The 22,941-nt window shown below is 43.2% G+C and overlaps 1 protein-coding gene across 2 annotated transcripts in view; it reads right to left on the bottom strand.

Moving 5' to 3' along the window:
* iars1 (isoleucyl-tRNA synthetase 1) overlaps positions 1–22,941 on the bottom strand; it is a 174,257-nt gene that overhangs the window by 22,319 nt on the left and 128,997 nt on the right. For both annotated transcript variants that reach the window (XM_055648264.1, XM_055648265.1), the window contains 3 exons: positions 21,030–21,206; positions 16,875–16,995; positions 12,515–12,640 (listed from right to left, as the gene is read on the bottom strand). In XM_055648264.1, the coding sequence (XP_055504239.1) occupies positions 12,515–12,640; positions 16,875–16,995; positions 21,030–21,206 (424 nt within the window). The remainder of the gene's footprint in view (positions 1–12,514; positions 12,641–16,874; positions 16,996–21,029; positions 21,207–22,941) is intronic.

Raw genomic sequence — 22,941 nt, forward strand, 5'->3', positions numbered from 1 at the left:
CAATGGTAAATTCTTAGTAGCCAAGTCAATCACCTGATCTAAACCCAATTGAGAATGCCCTTTCTTTATATGCTGATGAAGAGAAAACTGAAGGGGACTAGCCCCCAAAACAAGCATAAGCTAAAGATGACTGTAATACAGACCTGGCAGAGCATCACCAGAGAAGACACCCAGCAACTGGTGATGTCCATGAATCGCAGACTTCATGCAGTCATTGCATGCAAAGGATATGCAACAAAATACTAAACATGACTACTTTCATTTACATGACATTGTTGTGTCCCAAACATTATGGTGCCCTGAAATGGGGGGATGATGTTTTAACACTGCTGTAATTTCTACATGGCGAAACCAAAATGTATAAAAATGGCCTTAATTAAAATCTGACAATGTGCACTTTAAATTTTCTGTTACAAATCTCAAATTGTGGAGTATAGAGGCAAATAAATAAATGATGGGCCTTTGTCCCAAACATTATGGAGGGCACTGTACAGCCTTTTCAATATGAATCAGCTAGGTGCACAATAAATAATCATCTCTTTCATGAATACTTTCAGTGAGCCACACTCAGGAATTTTTTTTAAGAAGACACAAGACATAGTAAATGCTGGAATCTTGAGCAAAACACAAAGTGCTGGAGGACCTCGGCAGGTCACGCAGCATCTGAGGATCAATGGACAGGCGATTTTTCAGGGTTTCTAGCTTTAAGAATGCTTCTGTTTGTGTCTGAAATTCAGGGCGATACAAAACTATTAAAGATCAATTAAATAGCTACATTTTTTAAAATAATAAAATAAACTATAATGACTTAAGAACGCAAACAATATATCAATGGCAATTAATGTTTTTAAAATAACTTTGTCAAACCATTCGCTCTCACAGCCATTCCAGTCTATTGACATGAATGAGCTTGTTGATCTTGTGCCTGGTTGTAATGTAGGTTAAGTGGGGAGATTCTCATGGTAATTGCTTGTAAACTCAGCGAGTTAATGTCCTGACACTGGACTAGATAGTGTAGAGCTGGGAAACCAGCCAATAAGTTCAGAACTTCTGCACTCATGGAGGAATTGTGAACTTTTTGGCAGTTGAATTATATTTGTCATTAGATCCATGTGGAACTGCTGGCATTTCCCAGCACGTCGCAGACCACATAGAGTACATTTACTCTAGGAGTAAACCTAGCAATTATAGACCTGGTAGTTTGACGTCAGTGATGGGCAAATTAATGGAAAGGATACTTAGAGATAATATATATAAGCATCTGGATAAACAGGGTCTGATAAGGAACAGTCAACATGGATTTGTGCCTGGAAGGTCATGTTTGACTAATCTTCTTGAATTTTTTGAAGCGGTTACTAGGGAAATCGATGAGTGAATGAATGAATCTCTTTATTGTCATTGCACATGGTACAACAAAATTTAAAAGTCAATCCCACGGTGCGATTCACAAGAGCAATTTTAAATATATAAGAAAAGGTAAAAATATATCCATATAAAAAAAATTACAGATAAATAACAATAGCAGCTGAGGTAGAACCATTCAGTTGAATGTGAGTGTTATTTCTTATTTTGCATTGTTAAATTCACGTATGGCTATGGAGTAGAAGCTGTCTCTGAGTTTATTTGTGCGAGTTTTGAAAGACCTGTACCGTCTGCCAGAGGGCAGCAGGTGGAACAGGTTGTGTCCAGGGTGGGAAGGGTCCTTCAGGATGTTGGCTGCCCTGCCAAGGCAGTGAGAGCTGAAGATGTCCTTCAGGGAGGGCAGTGGGCAGCCAGTGATTTTTTGTGCGGTGTTGATGACCCTTTGAAGGGCTCTCCTGTCCGCTGCAGAGCAGCTGGCATACCATGTGGGTATACAGTACGCCAGCACACTCTCGATGGAGCAGCGGTAGAAGGACACCAGCAGCTTCTCCTCCAGGTTGTTTTTCCTGAGGATCCTCAGAAAGTAGAGTCGCTGCTGGCCTTCTTGACTGCTGTGGTGGTGTTTGTAGTCCAGGAGAGATCCTCCGTAATTTGTGTGCCCAGGAATCTGAAGTCTGAGACCCTTTCCACACAGTCCCCATTGATGAATATGGGTTTGGGGGCTGCAACGTTCTTACGGAAGTCTATGATAATTTCCTTTGTTTTTGTAGTGTTTAGGATGAGGTTGTTGTCTGAACACCACGCTGCCAGTCTTTCGACTTCCTCCCTGTAGGCTGTCTCATCTCCTCCTGAGATGCGTCCAACCACAGTCGTGTCGTCCGCAAACTTGACGATGGTGTTGGTGGAGTGGGCAGGGGCACAATCGTGGGTGTAGAGGGCGTAGAGGAGGGGGATCAACACACAGCCCTGTGGGGAGCCGGTGCTGAGTGTGATGGGGGTGGAGAGGTGATGGCCCAGTCTGACGGTCTGGGGGCGGTTAGACAGAAAGTCCTTGATCCAGAGGCAGGTGGGTTGGGAGAGTCCTAAATCCATGAGTTTGGTGACCAGTCTGCTGGGGATGATGGTATTGAAGGCGGAGCTAAAGTCAATGAAAAGCATCCTCACATAGCTCCCCTTGTGTTCGAGGTGGGTCAGTGCAGTGTGAAGAGCAGTGGCGATGGCATCCTCAGTGGACCTATTTGTTCTGTAGGTGTGGATCGAAGGTGGGCGGGAGGCTGGCTTTGATGTGCTGCTGGACCAGCCTCTCGAAACACTTCATGATGACTGGTGTGAGAGCGACCGGTCGGTAGTCGTTAAGGCCGCTGATAACAGGCGTTTTTGGTAGTGGGATGATTGTGGCAGGCTTCAGGCACGGTGGGATGATGGATTTGGACAGGGACAGGTTGAAGATTTTCGTGAAGACCTCGGAGAGCTGGTCTGCACATTCCTTCAGAACCCTTCCTGTCACGCCATCCGGGCCGGCAGCCTTCCTCGGGTTCACCGCCCTGAGCACACGCCTCACTTCATGCTCCTGCACAGTGAGGGTGTAGTTGTTGTTGTTAGGGGCTGGTGGGAGAATGGTGACAAACTCTTCTGGTTCTGCCTCGAAACAAGCAAAGAAGCAGTTCAGCTCCTCTGCCAGTGAGGCGTCGCCGTCGTGCTGTTGCTGGGCTTGTAGTTGGTGATGTGCTGGATGCCCTGCCACACCCGCCGTGGATCGTTGTGGTTAAAGTGGTCCTCTATCTTCCTCTTGTGGGCCGCTTTGGCATCCCTGATGCCTTTCCTCAGGTTGGCTCTAGCAGCGCTGTACAGGGCTCTGTCGCCAGACCTGAAGGGGGTGTTGCGGTCCTTGAGGAGAGTTTGGACCTCTTTTGTCATCCACGGCTTCTGGTTGGGGTACACCCAGATGAGTTTGTCGACGGTGACGTTGTCAACACAGTTCTGCATGTAAAAGAGTACCGTGGATGTCCTGATTTCCAAAAATGTCCCAGTTTGTCCTTTCAAAGCAGTCCTGTAGCTGTGAGGAAGCTCCTTCAGGCCAAGTTTTAACAGTCCTGGTGGTGGGTTGAGCTTTTCTCCTGAGGGGGGTGTGGTCTTGGATCTCAAGATCTGTCTGTACATCAATGTTGTGCAGGATTTTGTGTCAAAATAGAGAGAGTACAGAGGACATTTACTTGAATGTTGCCTGGGTTTCAGCACCTAAGTTACAGAGAAAGGTTGAACAAATTAGGTCTTTATTCTTTGGAGCGCAGAAGGTTAAGGGGGGACGATAAGAGATCAAGTCAAGTCGAGTCAAGTCAAGTTTATTTGTCACATACACATACGAGATATGCAGTGAAATGAAAGTAGCAATGCTCGCGGACTTTTGTGCAAAAGACAAACAACAAAACAACCAAACAAATTATAAACACAATCATAACACACATATTCTTTTACATAATAAATAATGGAAGGAAAAACTTTCTGTAGATCTTTAAAATGATGAGAGGGATAGACAGAGTTGACGTGGATAAGCTTTTTCCATTAAGAGTAGGGAAGATTCGAACAAGAGGAATAATTTGAGAATTAAGGGACGGAAGTTTAGGGGTAACATGAGGGGGAACTTCTTTACTCTGAGAGTGGTAGCTGTGCGGAATGAGCTTCCAGTGGAAGTGGTGGAGGCAGGTTCAATTTTATAATTTAAAAATAAATTGGATAGGTATATGGACGGGAAAGGAATGGAGGGTTATGGTCTGAGTGCAGGTAGATGGGACTAGGTGAGAGTAAGTGTTCAGCACAGACTAGAACGGCCGAGATGGCCTGTTTCCGTGCTGTAATTGTTATATGGTTATAAGGCTAGCAAAGACGGCTTGTGGGAATGCATTAGATTTCCAAAACAAAATTCCAGAAACATTTATTGAAATGATAACTTTGAAAAAGCTAATTTTAAGCAGAGTAAAACAGATTGGCCTGATGAAATGATTTTAAACAGTTACGCTTAACAATAATGATCCGTTATCAGTGAAGGAAATTCACTTAATCAGACTTCCACCTCCTTCATCAGATTCTCATGGATATGACATATTACAACACGGAAAGAGATAATTTCAATGTGTGTTGTCTGCATTGTCCATGCAAGCAGCACTTCCGATTTAATCAATTTAGATTGAGAATAGAAACTGCCTGTCAGACCTTCTTTCCATTATTCTCTTTATCTCACGAGAAGAAAATTAGAATCATGGCTTCAATGGTCTTGGTGAAAACACAGCGGAAAAAGCCAATAGTTAAATGAACCAAAATACTGAAAACCAATTAGACAGCCAAAGTTGGCTATTTCAGCAATACTAGTATTTTTATTTTCAATATGCAAGTTAATGTTTAAAACTCTTTTTAAAGAAGTCCAGAAGTAAAATAAAATCCTGCACAACATTGATGTACAGACGGATCTTGAGATCCAAGACCACAGTTCCTGAAAGTACCAATGCAAGTAGGTCGAGAGGTAAAGAAAGTATGTAGTATGCTTGCCTTCATCAATCAAGGCACTGAGCATAAGAGTCAAGAAATCATGTTGTATCTTTATAAAACTTTGGTTTCTGCATTTGGGATATTGTGTGCAGTTTTGGTTGCACCATTGCAGAAAGGATGTGGAGATTTTGGAAAGGTTTACCAGAATGCAGCCTTGATTAGAGGGTATTGGCTGTAAAGAGAGGTTGGACGCATGTGGATTGTTTTCTCGGGAGCATCGGAGGTTGAGGGAAGCCCAGGTGGATGTTTGGTAAAATTATGAGGCATAGATTGAGAAGACATTCAGAATATTTATCCCAGGGTGGAAATTGAAATGCTAGACGACATAGCTTTAAGGTCTTTTTTTTAACATACAGAGAATGGCAGGCATCTGGAAAGCGCTGCCAGGGGTGGTGGTGCAAGCACTTATGATGGCGTGTTTAAGAGGCTTTTAGAAAGACTCGTGTAAATGCAGGGAATGGAGGAACATGCATCACGTCAAAGCAGAGAAATTAGTTTAATCTGGCATCATGTTTGACATAGACATCATCGGATCACAGGGCTCATTCCAATGTTGTACTATTCTATGTTCTATTTTTGTTTTCCATCTTTCGTGCAGGGAGAATAGGTTCAAGAGCCCGTCTTTAAAGTGCAGGGAAGAATATTAACAATGAAGAATACTTAAATTATCAGCAAGTTAATTTGCGGTATGGAGAGATATCTAAATAAGGGATGCAAATCTTTTATCAGGTACACTTGTGATGTAAGAATTTCAGAAAAAATAAGAAAATTGGGCAGCCTGTAATAGGGTGAACCCACAAGCCTTACATACTGGAAGCGGATGATGGGAAAATAGGCTGACATAGTGAATATAATTTAAGGGTCATGTTAAACAGGCAGTAGTTAAATTAGGAATGTGTTTAGATTACAAGATAGAGGCACAGTGCCCTCCATAATGTTTGGGACAAAGACCCATCGTTTATTTATTTGCCTCTCTACTCCACAATACTCCACAGAGAGGAGATACCTGGAGATTCATTGTGATGGATGTTTGTGTTAAATTGTGTTCATTGTGTGTTTTGTTGCTTTTTTTCTGTCATGCCTGCATGGTACGAAATCTCGTTCAAACTTGTTTGAATGACGATAAAGGATATTCAATTCAATTCACTTTGAGATTTGTAATAGAAAAAAAATCACATGTGGTTAAAGTGCACATTGTCAGATGATATTAAAGGTCATTTTTATACATTTTGGTTTCAACATGTAGAAATTACACCTGTGTTTATACATAGCCCCCCCATTTCAGGGCACCATAATGATTGGGACACAGAAATGTAATGTAAATGAACATAGTCATGTTTAGTATTTTGTTGCATATTCTTTGCATGCAATGATTGCTTGAAGTCTGCGATTCATGGACATCACCAGTTGCTGGGTGTCTTCTCTGGTGATGCTCTGCCAGGCCTGTATGCAGCCATCTTTAGCTTACGCTTGTTTTGGGGGCTAGTCCCCTTCAGTTTTCTCTTCAGCATATAAAAGGCATGCTCAATCAGGTGATTGACAAAGCCATTTTTTAGCTTTCAAAAACTCCTTTGTTGCTTTCGCAATATGTTTGGGATCATTGTTTTGCTGTAGAATGAACCGCCATTTTTGAGGCATTTGTTTGAACTAGAGCAGATAGGATGTGTCTATACACTTCAGAATTAATTATGCTACTACCACCAGCAGTTATATCATCAATGAAGATAAGTGAGCCAGTACCTTCAGCAGCCAAACATGCCCAGGCCATAACACCCCTACCACCGTGTTTCACAGATGAGGTGGTATGCTTTATATCTTGGACAGTTCCTTCGCTCCTCCATACTTTGCTCTTGCCATCATTCTGATATGTTAATCCTCGTCTCATCTGTCCACAAGACCTTTTTCCAGAACTGTGGTTGCTCTTTCAAGTACTTCTTGGCAAACTGTAACCTGGCCATCCTATTTTTGTGGGTAACCAGTGATTTGCATCTTGCAGTGTGGCCTCTGTATTTCTGTTCATGAAGTCTTCTGCAGACAGTGGTCATTGACAAATCCACACCTGACTCCTGAAGAGTGTTTATGATCTGTTGGCCAGGTCTGTCATCAACTGTGGAGGTCTTCTTGGCCTGCCAGTCCCTTTGCGATTAGTAAGCTCACCAGTGCTCCCTTTCAACTTAATGTTCCAAACAGTTGATTTTGGTAAACCTAAGGTTTGGCTGATGTCTCTAACAGTTTTATTCTAGTTTCTCAGTCTCATAATGGCTTCTTTGACTTTCATTGGCACAACTTTGGTCCTCATATTGATAAACAGCAATAATAGTTTCCAAAGGTGATGGAAAGACTGTAGGAAAGACTAGGTGCTGAGAGCTCTCTTATAACTGCATTAAGGAGGCATTATGGGGGGGGGGGGGGGGGGGGGGGGGCTATGTATAAACACAGCTGTAATTTCTACATGGTGAAACCATAATGTATAAAAAGACCCTTAATCCAATCTGACAATGTGCACTTTAACCACATGTGATTTTTTTATATTACAAATCTCAAATTGTGGAGTACAGAGGCAAATAAATAAATGATGGGTATTTGTCCCAAACATTATGGAGGGCACTGTAGCTAGAGCAAGGATAAACATAAAAAATCACTTTATGACACCCATTTACAGAGCAAATGGGAGACTGGTTTTACTCTGAGCACAGGAAACAAAAATACTAGCTGTCACATAGATAGAGATAACTCCAGCAGAGACAAAACACAAATCAAGAACTACAAATAAAAGTGGGTTACTGGTGAATTATTGCAAAAAATATAAAATCCACATGTAACCATTGTAACATGAATAGTATAAAATGCTACCCAGTTTATATACTGCCGAGTCCCAAATATTCAAAAAAAAATCACCATGCTGTCAAAGATTTTCCATAATTTTCCATAACCTGGGCCCCATGTGAAAACCAGTTTTAGGTCAGGCACATAGAACCCTCCAACAACTTACCACAAAAAGGCAAGTTCACCCTGTCTTGTGCACAACAGGCAAAAAAAAATTACCATTTTATATGGAACAATTATTCAAATCTCTGGTGATCCAAGGATATGAAGGCACTGTGTCCTATTTTTTACATCTTCCAACTGACTGTGGAATGAAAATGCAGCCAAATAGGTGTGAACCAGAACTCTGCTATTATTAGGACATATTATTACCAAATTCAATTCAATTTTTGAAAAGCCTGCCCTGCAGTAATCACTTAGCATCTGTCCCTGCAGTAAATTCACATGGTTTTATTTTTTATTATGCTCCAAGCAAGAAATGACCAATGTGTCCACTGGGAATTGTAACAGTCTACTGCAGTGTAATGTGATGTGCTGGGTCCTTTTATTGAAAACGACACAATCTAACGTCCAATTAAATAAAATATATTTATGTTTTTTCTTGGCTGGCTATAGCCATAATGGATATTAATATGACAATTAAGGGAAATTTGAACAGTAACAGATCGTTTTATGTTCCAATATGTAATAATCCATCAGGCTATGAAGTTATATAAATAATAAAATCTTACTGCTTTTGGTATGTATTTATACAGCTCGCATATATTATATAATATATATATAATGCTCAAACAAACAAGCTGAAACAAGATCAGGAAATTCAACTATTAAATTCTGTGTCAAATCTTGCCCAGAAAGGGAAATTGGAAGGAAAGAAGGTTAGTATTAAGGGAATCTCATGGATCAGTACTACATATTTGTTACAGAATTGTTGCGAAAGAACAAGGCAAATCAAACAGCAACTTCTTGAGCATTGCATTCACTGTATAGGTGCAGATGGGTATCCAATATACTTCCAAATAATGGCACGTGCCCTGTGACTCAGTTTCTCTGAATCCAAGCCAAAACATTTTGAGTTTTGCTATACTGATTAATTCAGATTTCCCAAAAATGCATTCTCAAGGTTAGATCAATTATAAATAAGTGCATTTAAGACCAAAATTCTCCAGCTGCTGTGATGTTAATACAAAAGAATGTGTTATGTATGAAAAGTATTTCAGTAACGTGTAGATTGGAGACCTATTGAGCGGAGAATAGTCAACTAACACTGAACCACAATTCAGAGGAATAACAGGTCATTATTATCATTGCTGCCATTTTATCTATTTCTTAATAATTATTATAACAGGTCCTCCCAAATTATGAACACTCAACCTATCTAGAACCGTAAGTATGAACAAGGGTTTTGAAAAACCAAAAGTCTGCCAGCTGTCATGAGGCTGCAGGCAAATTCTACCGTGTGGGAACTCAGTTTGTGGCAACAGGCCTTGGAAACAATGCGCTGTATTCTATGTAGTGAGTGACCTGTGCCTCAGTTTCTCTGAATCCAAGCTGATCATCCTCATTGCACAGGTTACCGTGGTTTGGTCTATGTTTTTATCTAAATATATAGCCGGGCGGACGGGTTACAAACAGTTCTCAGAAATGGAAATGTGTTGTAGCCTGGAGAGGATCTGTATAGCACCAGGCATAACATTTACTATCCTCGGTTAGTCATCATTCAAATTTAGATGGAAGGTAGTTTTTTGATACATCACATTGTAATGCACTATATGCTTCAACTTTCTTAGTCTTGCATCAAAATTAAAATTATCGACTAATATATTTGTTCCTGGTATGCGGTGAACACCTGACAAAAATGCTTCTTTTTGTTAATCCCTGCTGGGAGATGGTGGCTATGTTGGTAAAGTCTTGCTTAGAATGTTTAAACTGCTTCGGTTCCAAACATCAAACCCAATAATTTCAAACCATGTTGGTGTGTGAATAGATAGACAACCTGAAGGCGATAAATGCTTCTGAATGTGCATGTTCACACAGGAAGTCCCCAGATTACGATAGGGTTGTGTTCCTGAGAACCGTCCGTAAACTGAACTGTTCAGAAGTAGTGGAAATGAACAGAAGTGGCTGTGATGGGTGAGCGAGCAGGAGTGGGAAGTACTGCTGTCAACCAGCTTCAGCGACTCAGTGAGTGAATCTACCAGCTCTGCTCAGTTCGAGCCCACTCCCCAATTGTTGTGACTCGGCGAGGGCTTAGGTAAAGAAGGCATATGGAAATATTCCTTTCCCATTTGGCAAAAGGCGCCTTTATTCGTGAAATGGCATAAACTGACTTGCAAGTCATAGCCATTTACAACTCAAACCTCACCTGTTTTTTGCCTTAATTCTTTGACATATTTATACATGTTCTGTTGTCAAGAGTGTTTTATTGTCTTATGTCCCAGATAGAACAGTGAAATTCTTACATGCTGCAGCACAACAGAATATGTAAACGTAGTACACTGTAAACAACATGATAACCGAGAAAAAAAATTCAGTGTGTATATATACACCTTCTCACAAATACACAAACACACACACATATACATATATATAAAGACACACATACATATATATACACATACATATATATACACACACATATATATACATACACACACACACACATATTTATATAGATTTATATATATATATATATATATATACACTCAAAAAACAAACAATAGTAGTGCAATAATAATATTAATAATAGTCTATTGTAGTTCAGAGCTTATTTGAGGTTGTAGTGTTTAATAGCCTGATCGCTGTAGGGAAGAAACTACAGACATTAGTGCCACTGGTCGATAGTCATTGAGGCACGTCACCTTCCTATTATTGATGCCCTCTTAAAGCAGGTTGGAAACTCAGACCTCAGTAGTGAGAGGTTGAAAATGTCCGCAAAAACCCCAGCCTGTTGATCAGCACGTTTTGAGAATTTGCCCGGGTATTCCATCAGGTCCAGGCGCTTTCCGAGGGTTCACCCCACTGAAGGATCTTCTGACGTCGGCCTCTGTGACTGTAATACCAATATGGGGGCTCGGGAAGGCACATCAGTGTACTCCCTATCAAAGCGTGCATAGAATGCATTGAGCTCGTCAGGGAGTGATGCTTCGCTGTCGCTTGAGCTGACTCTTGGCTTCGACTTGTAGGAGGTCATGGCATTCAAGTCCTGCCACAGTTGCTGTACATCTGCCACATCCTCCAGCTTTGAGCGGTGGTCCCTTTTGGCCTTTTTGATGGCCTTGTCAAGGTCATATCTGGATCTCTTAGAGACCTATACATCACCAGACCTGAATGCCTGGATCTGGTCCTCAGAAGAATGTGGATCTCCTGGTTCATCCAAGGCTTCTGGTTAGGAAACACTGGGAAGATTTTTGTAGGAACACAGTCCTCCACACATTTCCTTAAGAAGTCTGTAAGGACTGTATTCATTCAGGTCCGTTGCCGAGTCCTTGAACATAGCGCAGTCCTGGAGTTGTTCCGTTCTTCAGTTGCAGTACCGCTGAATGGTCGGATTTCCCGAAGTGAGGGCAAGGTATAGAACGATAGGCATTCTTGATGGTCGTATAGCAGTGGTCAAGGGTGTCTAATCCTCTGGTGCTGCAGTCGACATGTTGGTGGGAGTTTGGAAGTGATTTTTACAGGTTGGCTTTGTTGAAGTCCCCGGTTAAACACTTCGGGGTACGCTTGTTAACCACGGCGTGCACATCCTCCAATGCTAGACGGACGTCTGCCTGGGCTGGGAAGTAGACCGCGGCCAGCATGATGGAGGTGAACTCCCTCGGGAGGTAGAAGGGGCGGATCACCGCCAGATGTTCCAGGTGCAGAGAGCAGAAGTTAGACAGAACTGCCACGTCTGAGCACCACGACGAGTTGACCATGAGGCAGACATCCCCGCCTCTCCCTTTCCCAGATGCCTGCGTATGGTCCATACAATGGATGGAGAAACCTTCAGGCTGGACCTGGGGAGCTGGGGGTGAGTCATGTCTCTGTGAAACATGACACAGAGCATTCTCTCAGCTCCCTTTGGTAAAGCAGCCTTGACCTTAAGTTCTCCACTATATTTTCCAGTGATTGTACATTGGCTAGTAGGATGGTAGGGAAAGGGGGTCGTAGTCCCCTGCGCTTCAGTCTGACTTGTAGATCTGCCCGCTGTCCATGTTTCCGGACACAATGGAGGTCTCGCCGGTGTTTCCAGGTACAGTACTTACTGTTCCTGTGATCCTCCCTCCGCCAGGTGGGGGATTCCCCTGCGATCGGGAATTCCCTTACAGTCAGCAGCTCCGTTGCTGCCGGTAGATCGCAATAGCACTAATGCGCTTAAATGCATAAGCAGCTTGATTTCTGCTGTTTCTTTTATACATGTAAGCCGAGTACTATATTTGATGATTTTCTGCTGTGCAGACAGGTGCCATCTTTGTCAGTAAGATCTGACCTAAAGTTGCCAGCAAGATCTGAACCATTAGCTCAAAGAACTTGTGGAAAATCTTTCAACATACAATGCCTGAAACTACAGATCTCCCAATCAACAATGTTGCAACCCTTGGTTATTTCTTAAAAATCTGCACTTTCTTTGCAATTGTAACACTAAATACTGCAGTCTGTTTATTTTTTTCTCTTTGCCCTACCCATTTTACTTGTGTATGATTTGACTGTAGTCATGTGTGATATTTGACTGGATAGAACGTAGAACAAAATGTTTCATCTGATCCTGATACATGCATTAATTATGAACCAATAATTTTACCTTTTTTTTCATGAAAGATAGCCAGTTTCGATGTCTGCAACCTGAATATGCTGATAATCATATTTTTCAGCTTGATCAAGTTCACAATGTTATCGCCTCTTGGATTTTCCAGTAATATCACACCATCTGAAATATAAATTGAGAAAGATTTTTTTTCGACTAAAGAGAACTGCCGTGATAGTCCACCGATTCAATTTTGCAATGCTACAAATTATCTTATATTCAGTCCCTTTGTGCATCAAAAGTGACCGGAATCATTAAAAGGACACCTGGTCTACATTAGTAAACAGCTACATGTTGTTATCTGACAGAGTTGGAAACTCAAGAACAGTCAGATAATCCTTTCACCTTTCAGTAGGTCATTAAGTAGATTACATTTACTTAGTATTTTACAGTAAGAACAAAACTTCTATCATACGCAGAATCCAATCAATAAACAGGACTCCAAATCAATCTTAAGAGAAAGTTCAGATCTAGTTTTTCATATGTTTAATATGGAGACCACAATCTAGCCCTGGATGAAGCCACATCACTTAAGCTGGCCTTACAGTTCCTATGAGATTCTTCTTTCTTCGCTCAAGCTAATTTGACAAGTAACAGAATGAATATTAGGATGTTCATCATTGCGTGCATTTACTTAGTTAAACTCCTGGAATACCCAGAAATGCATTTGGGGTCCTGAAAAGCTTGACGTTGCTGATATTCATCTAAATTATGTCTGCTTCTCTAAATATAATTTATAAACAAGATTAGTTGATTAATATTATGATAACCTAAAATAACATGATCTGAGCAGGGTCAGGAAACAGATTATCAAGGTTTCTGGCAGGGTCAACGCTGTTCCAATCCTTTGAGGTGAACTTAAACTGAAAGAGATATACTCATCTACTGCATCCGCTGCTCTAGTTGTCAGCTGATTTACATCGGGGAGACTAAGCGGAGGTTGGGCGATCGTTTCGCCGAACACCTCCGCTCAGTCCGCAATAACCTACCTGAACTCCCGGTGGCTCAGCACTTCAACTCCCCCTCCCATTCCCAATCCGACCTCTCTGTCCTGGGTCTCCTCCATTGCCAGAGTGAGCAACACCGGAAATCGGAGGAACAGCACCTCATATTCCGCCTGGGTTGCTTGCGTCCGGATGGCATGAACGTTGAATTCTCCCAATTTTGCTAGCCCTTGCTGTCTCCTCCCCTTCCTTAACCCTCGAGCTGTCTCCTCCCATCCCCCCCGCCCTCGGGCTCCTCCTCCTCCCTTTTCCCTTCCTTCTCCCCCCCACCCCCCATCAGTCTGAAGAAGGGTTTTGGCTCAAAACGTAGCCTATTTCCTTCGCTCCATAGATGCTGCTGCACCCGCTGAGTTTCTCCAGCATTTTTGTGTACCTTCGATCTTCCAGCATCTGCAGTTCCTTCTTGAACAGGGATATACTCTTGTCTGCCCATAATAGTTATAGTGTTTTGTTCACTGGAAAATATGTTTCAGACTTAACTAGGCATGCAGGAACAACAAACAAATCAACAGTAAAGGAAATATAAAATGTCAACGTAAAATGGCCTTATCCTCTTGATCACAACAGTGACGATATAATATCTGATGGCAACTTGCTTTCCTAGTTGCAGTTGTATTAATAAACTCTTTATCAATGTCCAATAGCAGATATAAATTTGCCTCACGACCAACTTATTATAGCAAGGATCATGTGAATCACCGCAATACCCCACATTTCAAGGGAGTCTGGCTAATGGCCACTGACATAACTGATTTTATGCTGATCAGAAATTCACCAAAGAAGCCACCTATTTTCTTGTGTTTAAGAAGGAACTGCAGATGCTGGAAAATCGAAGGTACACAAAAATGCTGGAGAAACTCAGCGGGTGCAGCAGCATCTATAGAGCGAATGAAACTAAGTTACAGAGATAGGTTGAATAAGTTAGGTCTTTATTCTCTGGAGCGCAGAAGGTTAAGGGGGGACCTGATAGAGGTCTTTAAAATGATGAGAGGGATAGACAGAGTTGATGTGGACAAGCTTTTCCCTTTGAGAATAGGGAAGATTCAAACAAGAGGACATGACTTCAGAATTAAGGGACAGAAGTTTAGGGGTAATATGAGGGGGAACTTCTTTACTCAGAGAGTGGTAGCGGTGTGGAATGAGCTTCCAGTGGAAGTGGTGGAGGCAGGTTCATTGGTATCATTTAAAAATAAATTGGATAGGCCTATGGATGAGAAGGGAATGGAGGGTTATGGTATGAGTGCAGGCAGGTGGGACTAAGGGGAAAAAAAAATTTGTTCGGCACGGACTTGTAGGGCCGAGATGGCCTGTTTCCGTGCTGTAATTGTTATATGGTTATATGGTTACAGGTGCACAACCTTTTATCCGACGATCCAAATAACGAAAAGCTCCGAATAGCGGACATTTTTTCGGTCCTTGAAGAAAGGTCCTTGAAGACGTTCACCGAGGGCGGCCCGCAGAGGTGACAGCGGAACCTCCGGTCGGTCCTCGAAGAAAGGGGAACTAAATCCCCATTCATAAAAGAGAAGGTGAGGGTATATTGCGCGGGAGGGTTAATAATTTACAATCTGCTGCTGCCTGCCCGCTGAGTTAAAATGTTCCCACGGTAGACTCACGATACACAGTGTATCGTGAGTCTTGCGTGGGAACTTTTTAACTCAGCGGGCAGGCAGCAGCAAATTGTCGCTCCCTTCAGTTTCACCCCACCTACACCCCTCTGCTTCCCGGCCATATGTGTGACCCCTTCCCTCCCCTCTCCAGCTCCTCGCCCATTGCACCGGCGCGGGGGCTTTGCACTGTCTTCACGTCGGAGCCAGTGCCAGTCACCGGAGACGTCAGGACCAACGGGACACCGGCCCCCAGGCCCACTGCAAGCACGGAGATCCCAGAGACCCACAGCCAGCAGCAGCCCAGCCCCGTTCCAATTCCAGAGGAACACGCTCCCCGTAGGGACAGAAGGTGATGGTGTGCAAGGTGCGTCTTGGTCTTGAGGTTGCGGATGAGGGGGCGCAGCTCGGGCTGTGACGTCTCCGGCCACCCCCCTGTACAGGAGCTGAGACTGGGAACTGTGGAGTTGTTTGCAGTTGCAGAGGGTGGGGGCAAGAGCGGTACAGTTCCCAGTCTCAGCTCCATTCTAGGGGGTGACCGGAGACGTCAGGACCAACGGGCCACCGACTGCAAGCACGGAGATCCCAGAGACTCACAGCCAGCAGCAACTCTAGCCCAGCCCCGCTCCAACTCCAGAGGAACCCGGGTTGCAGATGAGGGGGTGCAGCTCGGGCTGTGGGCGAACTGCGACTTGTCGCTGTAGCGGCCCATCGGGGAGCGGGTTCCTGTTGGTCCTGACGTCTCCGGCCATCCCCCTGGACAGGAGCTGAGAGACGTCAGGACCACCAGAAGCCGCTCCCCGATGGGCCGCTACGGCGACGTGGCAGTTCGCCCACAGCCCGAGCTGCGCCCCCTCATCGGGACACCGACCCCCAGGCCCACTGCAAGCACGGAGATCCCAGAGACTCACAGCCAGCAACAACTCTAGGCCAGCCCCGCTCCAACTCCGGAGGAACCCGGGTTGCGGATGAGGGGGCGCAGCTCGGGCTGTGGGCGAACTGCAACTTGTCGCCGTAGCGGCCCATCGGGGAGCGGCTTCCTCTGGAGTTGGAGGGACAGGGAGACACAGCGGCTTTTGAGAATGGTGGGCAATCACTTCCAAAGTTCTGCCCACACAGTCAGTACACCTCTCCTACACTTGTCTCCCGCACTAAGATCATCTCGCAGAGAATGACCCCAGCCTAACCCTCCCTATTCTCTCCTATTCTGCAAGAAAAAACTACATTGAACTCAAACTCGCGATCGAGTAACTGCCGGGATCGAGGCGCAAACTCGCGACCTTGCGGATATGAGCCGAGCACTCTACCACTGAGCCGGCCGTTAAAATCTACGCTAAAAATCTTCCATTCCGAAAGCCGAAAAATTCTGAATTACGAAAAGTGTCCGGTCTCAAGGCTTTCGGATAAAAGGTTGTGCACCTGTATATGAAAATAAGCAACGTTTCGGGCGGTTTCAGCCCGAAACGTTGCCTATTTCCTTCGCTCCATAGATGCTGCTGCATCCACTGAGTTTCTCCAGCATTTTTGTGTACCGACTATTTCCTTTACAACTATTTCCTATTTTTATATGGATAATCAGTGGTGCAGCGGTGAATTTTGCAAGTGAGCAAAAGAAAGCTTTTCTATTTCCTGTTGACGAGTTCCAAAGCATGACAAAGCATTGTCACCCATATGTTTAAACAATAATGTCAATTGTAGTGTATATTGATAGAACTATAATCTTAATTATGATGTTGCTTGCCTTACCTTGCTTTTTACCATCCACAGAAAGCTTGATGTTAACATATGCACAGTTAAGGCCCAAAGGTAAAGCACCAACATCCGAGGTTCCTTTCGCAAGAGTCAAATCCAGGTTTGAGCCCTTCAACTAATGACAAAAGAAGAAAAACGGTTAGACAGAAATGGTTGTTAAACTGCTGGCTGCCCATTCAATTTGTTTTCAGATAATAGGTTCCTGCAATGTTTGGATGGGATCCTAGTAGGTGGTCAATGCTCCAGAATCATGTGCAAATGAACAAATCTATCTGCAGAATTCTTACTGCAACTTCCAGCATGATTTTCAGCTTTCAACATTCTCCACTATCATTAATAATTCCCTTCAAAAAGGCAACATTGTGAGAAGCCAAATTCCAATGATCAATAATCTTTACCAAAAAAAACTATTCAATAATATTTCTGTGCATGTGTGTCAGAATATTTTACACTGGCAAGCAGGTTGGTTCAAAGTTTCTCTAAAATATTAAAAAATACAGATTCTAGAAATCTGAAACAGAAACGCAAATGCTGGAAACATTCAATGATTAGGCAGCATCTATGGAAGAAACTGTGTTAACAATTTTGGTTACAGATACCTATTCTAAATCTTTAACTCTATTTCTCTTCCCACAGATGGTGCGTGATGTGCCGAGTCATAGGGTCTTACAGCGTGGAAACAGGCCCTTGCACCCACCTTGTCCACACCACCCAACATGTTGTCTTCACTCGTCCCACCTGCCTGCGTTTGACCCAGATCCCTCTAAACCTGTCCTATCCATGTACCTGTCCAAATGTTTCTGAAATGTTGCAATATTACCTGCCTTAACTACCTCCTCTGACAGCTCATTCCATACCCCCACCGCCGTCTGTGTGAATAAGTTACCCCTCAATTTCCTATTAAATCTTTCCCCCCTCACTTTAAACTTATGATCTCTGGTTCTTGGTTCCCCTACTCGGGGAAGAGACTGTGTTCGTCTACCCGATCTATTACTCTCATGATTTTGTACAACTTTATTAGATCACCCCTCATTCTCCTGCGCTCCAATGAATAGTGTCCTACACTGCTTAACCTCTTCCTATACCTCAGGTCCTCTAGTTTTGGCAACATCATGGGAAATCTTCTCTGTACCTTTTTTGGCTTGACAACATCTTTCCTTTAACATGGTGCCCAGAACTGAACACCATACTTTAAACACCGCCTCACCAACACCTTATATACCTGCAACCTGACCTCCTAACTTCTATAATCAATACTCTGACTGATGAGGGCCAATGTGCCAAAAGCCTTTTTGATCATCCTATCTACCCATGGTGCCACTTTCAATTAACTATGTATCTGCACTCTTAGGTCCCTGTGCTTTACAACATTCCCCAGAGGCCGACCATTCACTGTGTAGGTCCTGCCCATGTGTTTCCTGTACTTTCTGGGTTTTTTTCAAAATAGTAGTACTTGATAAAGGATATGTTTAATGAAACATAGAAAAATAGGTGCCCTTCCAGCCTGCACCACCATTCAATATGATCATGGCTGATCACCTAAAATCGGTGGGCCCCATAAAATATGTGCTTTATCCCCATATCCCTTGATTCGTTTAGCCCGAAGAGCTAAATCTAAGTCTCTTGAAAACATCCAGTGAATCGGTCTCCACTGCCTTCTGTGGCAGAGAATTCCACAGATTCACAATTCCCTGGGTGAAGAAATCTTTCCTCATTTTAGTACTAAATGGCCTACCCCTTATTCTTAAACTGTGACCCCTGGTTCTGGACTCCCCCAACATCGGGATATTTTTTCCTGCATCTAGCTTGACCAATCCATAACAATTTTATATGTTTCTATGTTCCCCTCTCATCCTTCTAAATTCCAGTGAATGCAAGCCCAGTCGACCCATTCTTTCACCATATTTCCCCCATCCCAGGAATTAATCTGGTGAACCTACGCAGCACTCCCTCAATAGCAATAATGTTCTTCCTCAAATTAGGAGACCAAAATTGCACACAATACTCCAGGTGCGGTCTCACCAGAGCCCTGTACAACTGCAGTAGGACCTCCTTCCTCCTAAATTCAAATCCTCTCGCAATGAAGGCCAACATGCCATTAGCTTTCTTCACTGCCTGCTGCACCTGCATGCTTACTTTCAGTGACTGATATACAAGTACACCCAGGTTGTGTGCACCTCCTCTTTTCCTAATCTGACACTATTCAGATAATAATCTGCCTTCCTGTTCTTGCCACCAAAGTGGATAACCTCACATTTATCCACATTATACTACATCTGTCCACTCACCCAACCTATCCAAGTCACCCAGAAGGTTTGTGTTACCCGCAAACTTGGAGATGTTATATCTAATTCGGAAATATATATTGTAAATAACTGGGGTCCCAGCACCGAGCCTTGCGGCACCCCACTAGTCACTGCCTGCCATTCTGAAAAGGACCCATTAATTCCTACTCTTTGCTTCCTGTCTACCAATCAGTTTTCTATCCATGTCAATACCCTGCCCCCAATACCATGTGCTCTAATTTTGCACACTAATCTCTTGTGTGGGACTTTGTCACAGGCTTTTTGAAAGTCCTGATACAGCACATCCACTGCTATCCCTTATCCATTCTACTAGTTACATCCTCAAAAAATTCCAGAAGATTAGTCAGGCATGATTTCCCCTTCATAAATCCATGCTGGCTTTGACCGAGCCTGTCACTGCTTTCCAAAGGTGCTGCTATACCATCTTTAATAATCGACTCAAGCATCTTTCCCACTGCCGATGTAAGGCTAACTGGTCTATAATTCCCCATTTTCTCTCTCTCTCTCTCTCTCAATGATTAAATAGTGAAAGGCCTGGATAGAGTGGATGTAGAGAGGATATTTCCACTAGTGGGAGAGAAAGCCTTAGAATTAAAGAACATTCCTTTAGGAATTTCTTTAGTCAGACGGTGGTGAATATGTGGAATTAATTGTCACAAAAGGCTGTGGAGATTGTCAATGGATATTTTTAAACCAGAGAGATAGATTCTTGATTAGTACCAGTGTCAGGGGTTATGGGGAGAAGGCAGAACGGGATTAAGAGGGAAAGATGGAATCAGACATGATTGAATGGCGGAGTAAACTTGACAGTCCGACTGGCCTAATTCTGCTCCTATCACTGATGAACATAAATTGATTGGCATTAAAACAGAAACACCTGAAAGGTTTCTAATTTTCTTTCTACTGGGTCTTATGCAATTTATGCAATTCAGAAAAAGTCTCACTTTGCCCACTCTTTCGTCAATAACTAAATACTGGGTGTAATAAATTCCCTCTCCTGTGTTAATCAAAGAGGCAGGATCACAATATAAAAGAGCTAATTTCCTGTAAACTAGTAAAAGTTAGCAATGAAATACATCTTACTAATTGCATAAAAATCATTTTAAAATCCACTAAACAAAGCACAGATTGTTCTTTACATGTGTTCCATGCAAATGAATTTGCATTCACTGAGTAAACTGACTAGCCAAATCCTATCAAGGTAAATGTCAGGAGAGATATTCAAGAGAATTAGGCATGCTCTGCTCCTTCTGCCAAATATACACGAATATCTATCTTGCTTAGAAAGCAGGACATATTCCCAGGAATTAAAAAAGCTAATGGAATCAGCGTTGAAAGGGATCATTATGGGACTATAGGTAGAGAGAAGTTATTGAAATTAGTACTGCCAGGAACCCGGCATGAATGCCTGCCCTTCCTGTTACCATGTAATGTGGTACTGGTACCCTGTGCAGATCTAACAATGAATCACCCCATAGCTCTGTATGGAATGGCTTTCTGTGAAGCTAGTATTGGGTAGGCCAGGTTGAGCAGTGTGGATGCTCAATATCGAGATGAAGGCTCAAGGCTGCCCTCGCCCTGTTTGACACCATGAGTGTGAGCCAACACCTTCTTCATGAGATGACAGATCGTCTAGACTATAATCTCTCTCAACACCTCCTGTTGATTGTTATTGAAGTTACTTTCTCCATCACTGTTTTAAAAAAAAGAATCTAGAGCCCAATGATGAATCACTACTTTATGAGCAAACAGTAAACAGGATAATACTGTCACCAAATATATTTAAAGGATCGCGTTCCCATGATTAATTTATCCACGACACGAACGGAGTTTGACGATTTACCTGTGTTTTTTCTTGTATAATTATTTCAGCAGAATTTGGTACTGGATAGAGCTTCAGAGAGGATTTCACAGTTCCCAAGATAAAATCAGTGTGATTCTTAATAACGTTATCCAAATATTCTCCTGTTGGTTGGGAACTGTAATATATTGTGATCTCGTCTGAGGGCACAAGATGAGCCTGTAAGTGTAAATTTTATAAAACACAATGTCATTGATAGCAAGCATTATTGTATCAATTTGATAATAATATCCTTGAAAAATGTTGTAGATTGACAATAGGCTGTGGACCGAGGAGCTTTTTCGGTTTAGTTTCGTGACCCAACTCACAGAACTACCTGAATTTTTAACATATTGAGTAAAAATATTATGTAAATCATACCTGAAACTCGTCAAGACCAAAGCCTGCACATATTTAAGAAATAGGAGAAAAACCTCAAATTTTTTGAGTAATAATTGCCCAATCAATGTACGTTTGACATTGAGGTCGGACGCAAATTGGCCAATCCCGTGCTTTGTTTTATGGTCGCTAGGCAGCGAGGACGTTGGGATCATGGCTGCCTCCTCATTACATCAATAGCATTAGCAAGGTTTCCACGGATAAAGGTAATGCTAACCTTGCTGATCATTTTTTTTCATTTGATTTATCTTTATAATGTTATAATGTGTACTGGTAAATAAAAATGATAAATAACAAATGGAGAGCTAGGGTTAGGATTAGGGTCAGTCTGTCTGTCAGTCTGTCTGTCTGTCAATCTGTCGGTCGGGCCGTCGGTGGTGAGCCTTGGGCCGGGCATCCGCCGGAGGTGCGGGTTGGGCCGGGCATCCGGGAGGTGGGTGCTGCGAGGAGTTGCTCGGGCTGTCAGCCGGCAGCAAGCAAGCGGGCGGACAGATGGAGCCAGCACTATCTGGGTGCTGAAGGTGGCCCGGGCGACGTGCAAGGCAGTGCTGCCCCCCACCAGTAGGGCATGCTGGCCGAGGTGGACACAGTACCAGTCCCAAAGCGGCTCCAGCTCCAGCCGTGGGCAGCTCTGGGGGGGGGGGGGGGGGGGGGGGGGGGGAGGATGTTAGGGTTAGGAGGCACTTTCCTGCCTTGGCCTTCCCCCAGCCTGGCACTGCCCCAATCCCACTATGGCCATGACCCCCACTCTGCACACTGGCAGTCAGTGGGGTTCAGTAAACTGGGTAACCCAGAAGAACTGCCCTGACCTATTAATTAGGCTGGTTCAAGAGGACCTCTGCGGCACTCATTCAAAAAAAAACCTCACCATTATAACCATATAACAATTACAGCACGGAAACAGACCATCTCGGCCCTTCTAGTCCGTGCCGAACACTTACTCTCACCTAGTCCCATCTACCTGCACTCAGACCATAACCCACCATACCTTTCCCATCCATATACCTATCCAATTTATTTTTAAATGATAAAATCGAACCTGCCTTCACCACTTCCACTGGAAGCTCATTCCACACCGCTACCACTCTCTGAGTAAAGAAGTTGCCCCTCATGTTACCCCTAAACTTCCGTCCCTTAATTCTCAAATCATGTCCTCTTGTTTGAATCTTCCCTAATCTCAATGGAAAAAGCTTATCCACGTCAACTCTGTCTATCCCTCTCATAATTTTAAAGACCTCTATCAAGTCCCCCCTTAACCTTCTGCGCTCCAAAGAATAAAGCCCTATCTTGTTCAACCTTGCTCTGTAACTTAGTTGCTGAAACCCAGGCAACATTCTAGTAAATCTTCTCTGTACTCTCTCTATTTTGTTGTCATCTTTCCTATATTTTGGCGACCAAAATTGTACATCAGATTCCAGAATTGGTCTCACCAATGCCTTGTACAATTTTAACATTACATCCCAACTTCTATACTCAATGCTCTGATTTATAAAGGCCAGCACACCAAAAGCTTTCT

Source organism: Leucoraja erinacea, chromosome 16 (genome assembly GCF_028641065.1).
Source record: "Leucoraja erinacea ecotype New England chromosome 16, Leri_hhj_1, whole genome shotgun sequence".
Lineage (NCBI taxonomy): Eukaryota > Metazoa > Chordata > Chondrichthyes > Rajiformes > Rajidae > Leucoraja > Leucoraja erinaceus.